General features: G+C 45.6%; 1 protein-coding gene across 1 annotated transcript; it reads left to right on the top strand.

Annotated features, from left to right (window-relative positions):
* Window positions 1-254: 254 nt before the first annotated feature.
* Window positions 255-4,509, top strand: HMGB3 (high mobility group box 3). Its single transcript, XM_044268289.1, has 5 exons — window positions 255-392; window positions 2,278-2,434; window positions 2,550-2,689; window positions 2,788-2,962; window positions 3,092-4,509. The coding sequence occupies exons 2-5, from the start codon at window positions 2,285-2,287 to the stop codon at window positions 3,236-3,238; spliced, it is 612 nt and encodes a 203-aa protein (XP_044124224.1). The 5' UTR covers window positions 255-392; window positions 2,278-2,284; the 3' UTR covers window positions 3,239-4,509.
* Window positions 4,510-6,860: the final 2,351 nt, after the last annotated feature.

Below are 6,860 nucleotides of genomic sequence, written 5' to 3' on the forward strand. Positions count from 1 at the left end.
ATCTCCACACACTGCCGCATGTAAGCGAGCGCCCTGCGTCACACGAACGCCGCATAGAAGCCGGGCCGTGTTTGCGATCCGTACACACACAATACCGCACAGAGCGCGCCGCGTGACAACACACAAACTTACTATATACTATAGCGCCTTTCTCCCTCAGGCGGGTGTTCTTTTTGAATGAATGACGTAGACGCCGCCTCGTCCAATGGGAAGAGTGGGCGTGGTTAGTATTCAGAAGGCTCCTGCCCAATGACCGGGCAGGGAGGTTGTTTTAAACGGGGGAGTGTGCTCCAGCCAATCAGGGCGCTCTCGTAGTAAGCTAGCGCGAGGTTGTGAGGCTGCATTAGTGAGCGGCGTGCACACGGAGGATCACACTAGAGCGAACAATACAGGTACGTCCAGCGGCTGCTGCCTGCCCCGGCCAGCCCCGCGCCCCGCCGCCCCTGGCTGGCTGCTTACCCCCGCATGTTCTGTCTTGGCTTTCTGTAAAAGCCGCGTCATTTTTTATTATATAATTTTTTTTATATTTTTTGAGTATCTTATTTTTGCCTGTAACGTGTACTGTATGCCGGCAATGAATGAGTCATTTTTGCCAGTGTAACCGTCTTTTTGCCCGTGCGGCACCGCGCGCTGTGCTCTCGGAGGGCTCTGTTCACACGTCCCGTCTTGTAACGTGTGCCCGTGAAGCGTTCCGTACGGGCTCTGTGCGGTGTCGGAGGGGTTAACGAGCGCTGGCTGGCACGGCTGGCTGCATGGCACCGTTCTCTGCATTAACATGGCTGTCCCTGTCATCCTCTGCCTTGTTGTTTCCCTGCCTTGAGGAAGGAGGGGGGGAGGGAGGTCACCCCTGTAACGGCCATGCCAGCTCCTCCACAGACCCCCGTATAACGTCCGTGTTGTGCCCGTGCCCCTTCTCTGCAGCTGTGCCCTGTGCCCCCTTCAGTAACACGAGTGGTGCTATAGGCTGGGGAGAACCGCGCTCTCCGCCGCTCTAACCTGCCCGATTTCCCGGGGGAATGCCTCTATCGCCCGGTAAACCGCCCCTCCCCCTTCCCCGGACGGTGCTCTCTCCAGTCGTGTCGGTTTCGCCGTTGTTTTTGCCCCGGTCCGGCCGTTTTTGTACTTTTTAGCCGCCGCCCCCCCTCCCGCTGCCGCCTGTAATGGCTGAACACGGCTCTTTGTTATACAGGGGATTGCGCTAAGCCGGAGTGAGGAGGGAGGGGGGCGCCGCGGAAACTGCCTCGTATTTATCTCCCGGGGGGTCCCCTCGGGGTAACGACCCCCGGTCCTGATAGAGGAGAGTCCGCTCTTTCCATCGGTACCTCGTTGGGCTCTATCCGAGCTCGTCCCGCCGAGCTATCCGCCCGTGTTTGCCGGCGTGCCGCTTTGTGCAGTGTGTATTGCAGGCTGCCTTGTGTCTATGCACAGAGAGAGAAGCCATTTTAGTGAATGGAGAGCGAGCCCATAGCGAGGAGCAGCCAGGCTCCCTATATACCACATAGCCAGCCTATATACCGGCAGGGCGGGCGGGAACGGCGGGCTACCCCTCCACACCTCGCCCCTCGCCCCAATACCCCTCGGGGGCTCTCCAGGGCGGCATTTTAGGGGCACTTTCTTTCATGAAGAAGCATTTCACAAAATGGAAGATGAATTATTGGTGTCTCGGTGACCTGTGGTGGTTTTCCCTCCCAGTGCAGCAGAGACTGGGGCTGTGTCTAACTTCACCGGCCCTCCGCACGCACTACTACTCCCCTCATGCTCGTCTATTTACCTCCGCTCTGCCATCCCTGCTTTATTATCTCTACATTATGACCTTGGGTGTGGGGAAGGGAAAAGATGGCGGGGCACAGGGGGAAACCCCCCAGCTCCTCAGCCTTACCCCCTCACTTCTTATTAACACCATTTATGATATTAGATTCATTTTTTTTTTACTTTTATTAATTTTTCATAAATCACATTTCCATTTTATACAGAATTCTATGGGACTTTTAAAACCTTTTTGTATACCACTTATAACCTTTTTTTTTTTTTTGTAGAAATGTTATTAGTCAGGAAAGGATTTTTTTTTTACTTTTTAAGCTAAAACATTACTGTATATTTACACTTTTTTAAAATAATTTAGCATACCCCTGATATTTTGGCTGTCCATAATAGCGCCCCCTACAGTGTGAGGTGGTACTGCACCCTCAATAAAAGTGAAAAATGGCATATCTCTCCCTGATGTGGTGATGACACAAGCAATATCTTATTTTTATTTCAAATACTTGCTTCTTACAGAATCAGCATGGCTAAAGGTGACCCGAAGAAGCCGAAAGGCAAGATGTCCGCTTATGCCTACTTTGTGCAGACGTGTCGTGAGGAACACAAAAAGAAGAATCCTGAAATCCCAGTCAACTTCTCAGAGTTTTCAAAGAAATGTTCTGAAAGATGGAAGGTATGAGGTTTTTTTTAGACTTTTTATTTATTTAATTTTTTATATTTTTTTTTAATTTTTTTCAGTTTTGACCAGTTTTTTTTTTGTTTACATTTTTATTTTTCTCCGTTGACAGATCATGTCTGCTAAAGAAAAATCCAAGTTTGATGACTTGGCCAAAGCTGACAAAGTAAGATATGACAGAGAAATGAAAGATTTTGGACCAGTTAAGGGAGGCAAGAAGAAGAAGGACCCTAATGCACCAAAGAGGCCACCGTAAGTTGATCTGGCAATTGACCGAAGCATCTTGACTTTTCTGGAATACTTGAGAATATGATAATAACCTGTGTTTCTTAAACTTTTTGACTTCCCAGTTCTGGATTCTTCTTGTTCTGCTCAGACTTCCGTCCCAAAATCAAATCCACAAATCCTGGCATCTCCATTGGTGATGTTGCGAAAAAGCTGGGTGAGATGTGGAACAACCTGAGCGATAGCGAGAAACAACCCTACAACAGCAAGGCAGGAAAACTGAAGGAAAAGTATGAGAAGGTAATTCTGCCCTTCGTTTAAAAAAAAAAAAAAAAAAAAAAAGTTTGTCTATCCTTGACGCCATGTTGTGGTCTACACACTTGGTGGTATGGGGCTACGTATTTACACTTCTATTGGTCTCTCTTCAAGGATGTTGCAGACTACAAGTCCAAAGGAAAGATGGATGGTCCTAAAAGTGCTCCTAAGATGATGGCCCGGAAAAAAGAGGAGGATGACGACGATGATGACGATGAAGAAGACGAAGAGGAGGAGGACGAGGAAGACGATGATGAATGAAGTTGTACATTCTGTTCATGTGAATATCATAGAGTAGGGGAACCACCTCTGGCTGCCATCTTTAAGATGGTTGACTGCCCTTTTTAGGTCTAATTGCAAACACAAAAAAAAAAAATTTGGTTCTGACATCATAGTTTCAAAAAGATGCTCTTGGCGTTGTAACTGGGTTTACATTATGTTAGCCGTGTGTGTAAAACGAGCCTTCTGAAACTATATCAAAGCTGTACATACTTCCAAACCTTTTTAAACCAGACAGGCGCCCTCGTGTTCTCCTCACTCTGTGCACTTTGTTGGTGTATCTAAGCATTTAAAAATGTCTCAAGCATTTTTCATATGAATATTTTTTTTTTTCTTTTTAATTTAAGGTGTTAATGAGTATTGATTAAGAGGGGAAAAAAATCCTGGGTTGTAAACTGTACATATCTAATCTGTAAAGTAGACAAATTCTTATGGTGCATATTTTCTTGGAGCTGTTGGTACCTCAGGGTTTAAGAACACCACCCCTGAATGATCACTTCCCTCTTTAGGGATTGCCATGTGAGCTCAGAGCATGCACACCAAGATCTACACTACATTGGGCATCGGTTGAGCTTTTTATTTTTTTTCCCCACGATTTTTCTTTTTTGTATATAGTGAAATAGCATTATGCCGCTTAGTTGTTGAGAGGAGTTCAGCCGGCATGAGAAGCGTATGGGTTTATTTCATTTATTTTTCTATTTTTAGTTAAAGTGCGATAGGGTTTTTAAACGAGTTGTAGGCACATCTTTACAGACTCCAGTGAGCGGCGAGGGTTCGGAAGACATGCTGCGCTTACACATTGCATTGTTCTGTTTTTTTTTATGTTTAGAATGCTGAAATGTTTTTGAAGCAAATAAAACAGTATTACATTTTTAAGGCTGTTCTCCACAGTTGTTCTGGTTTCAGACGTGTGTGCCCTTCATGACATGGCATTCTGACAAATTCTAAGTGCAGTGACACGAGGTAGGGGGAACGATCAGGAGATTTCCTATGGGGTGAAGACGGTGTCTTAAGTTCTGCCGACACATTAAACTGAAGTGAAACTTTACATCCTTGCCATCTGACAATAAGTTTTGAGTAGGTTATTGTGCCTTACGCCTCCCTGCATATGTCAATTGTTCCTGACTGTATGGTCACATGCAATGGTATAAATGGACCAATGTAAAAGTTGTAATTGTTAAACATACAAATGTTCTAATATTTCCTAGTTTAAAAAAAAAAGTATTAAAATGTAATGACAAAATTCCTTTCAACTGGTCTTAGACTCGGCATGTTTTGTGGCTAGATAAAGGGGACCTGCAGAGTGTCACATCTGTTAGACCCCCATGCGTAAAGGGACTGTCCATGACCCCTCCCACTTGGTCAGGCCTGTAAAAGGGAACCCTACTTACCTGCTCCTGGCCTGCAATGCTGGGCTCCCTCACTGAAAGCATCTGGTTTGACATTCACGTGCATTGTGTGACCGGATCCCCTTGCTTCATGTAACCATTTGCCATGATGTAAGGGAAGCTGTTCGCTGTGACCAAACCGGGTGAAAACACGGAGCAGTGGTGAGCCAGCCCCAGAAGGATTTGCCTTTCAGGTCCAGCCAAGTGGGGTGTTTGCAAAACCTTTCCCATCCTTGAACAATCCCTTTGAGGTCCTGTTACACAGACCGATGTGTCAGGCGTTCCTGGTAATTGCCAGATCATCAGCGGAGATGAGAGCAGCGTTTACATGTAGCAATCACCTCTGCTGTGTGGGGGCAAGTGATTTTATTGTTCCTGGGCAGCAGAACACTATTCAGACAGCACAATCTGCCGCACAGAAGCTGAGTTTCCATCATATGGGCTAGCCCTGCATCTTTCAGTGCTGGCAACTTTTACATGGGCCAATTATAGAGTATGAGTGTTTATAGAAATGCCCATTCCCTGATTATTGGCTTTGTCTGTGAATGGACCTTTTAATGCTTGTTACCTTCGAAAATGGAAGCTGCTAGGTTTGGGCCTACTTCATATCACCAGTTTGCCATCTGATCGTCAGCAGAGCAGAAAAAAAATATTCGTTTTGCATCAATTTTAGCCATTTCTGGCATAACAGATTCTGAAAATACAGGATCCCTATATAATTTTGTTTTCTGGTCTTCTGACGAATCCGAAGGACAGAATACAAAACGATCATGTGAGAGTATTGATAACCTATTCTTCAGATAGGTCATAGATATCTGATATTCCAACACAGACCCTGGTGCTATAGTGAATGTTTGGCCTCCCCACAGCGCTGTATAGTGGCTGTGCTTGGTATTGCAGCCCAGGCCTGTTCACTTGAATGTCCCTGGTGTAGGAAGAGACGTGGGGCTGTGGACTCCTCAAACAGCTCATCCATGGTGTTACACCCCCCCACACGATCAGCTATAGATGAACTATCCTGAGGATATGCTCTCAATTGTTTACCCCTGGAAAATGCTTTTAACTCTACATGTGCCATAAGGTTTAGTAAGTTAGTAAATGGCTTTTCTGAGTTTTAGAGCATGTGCCTAAAGCTAAAGTGTTGGAGGGGTAATAAATGCACTGACTGATTTCCCCTACTGTTCTAGCATGGTCATTCAGGGCCACCTAGCTGGCATGTTTGCATCGCTGCAGCAGTGACACACATCTACCCCGGCTGGCACAATTGCTGTAGCTGACCACTGACTTGGTGATATATGGCATGGGACCAGAGTTTAGTTGCCTCAGTCTTTTTGTATATGCAACTTTGTCACTGCTGCAGCCAAGTAAACAGACTGAAGATGAGGACAAGAACAGCGGGTAAGTCATATGCTTTTAAACCAGGGCCCCCATACTACTCTGGACAAAAAACATTAAAATATGGTTTGTGCCCAGCCCCTTGCCTACCTGGTTGTCACCAGGAGTCTTCAGGCAGGCCAGCATACAGGAGGGTAATTTCCTAAAAGGTTTTTCCAAGACTTCTGTACTAATGACCTAACCTCTGGATCAGTATCCAATCAGTGTGGATGCCCTAGATTCCGATCAGCTGCGAACGCTGCGGTCTTCTCCGTGCTCACCAGACACAGCGCCAGAAATTATATAGTGGCTGTGCTTGGTATTGCAGCTCGACCCTTATTCACTCCTATGGGGCTGAGCTGCTCCTAGGACGTGATCGATAACTGTGTCGTCACTGCAAGCTTTGCTGCCTTCTCAAACAGCTGATCAGCAGAGGTCCCGATCAGATACTGATGATCTGTCCAGAGGATAGGTGATCAGTATATGTCCTGGAAAAACCCTTTAAAGGGAATGTGTCATCAGAAAATGACCTGGTGTCTAAACCACTTTTTTATGTTTAACATAATTTTTGATATTTTTAATTTTCCATATCACTTTATATTTAAGCTAAAACACAAAATCTTGCAGTGTTTGCACTGGCCACTGTGGCTAATAATTGGCGCCACATCTTGGTCTGTACAGATCACTTTACTGCAGTTACCTTCTTATCTGTCATTCTAATCCTGCCTGTAATGATATCACCTCTATGTATAGATAAGACAGGATTCACCATTCACAGTAGGTGATTAGAGTTTATCTATTCTTACCTTGAAGAGTGACTTCTGCACAGGTCACAGAACATG

The sequence above is a fragment of the Bufo gargarizans genome, chromosome 9 (genome assembly GCF_014858855.1).
Source record: "Bufo gargarizans isolate SCDJY-AF-19 chromosome 9, ASM1485885v1, whole genome shotgun sequence".
NCBI classification, from domain to species: domain Eukaryota; kingdom Metazoa; phylum Chordata; class Amphibia; order Anura; family Bufonidae; genus Bufo; species Bufo gargarizans.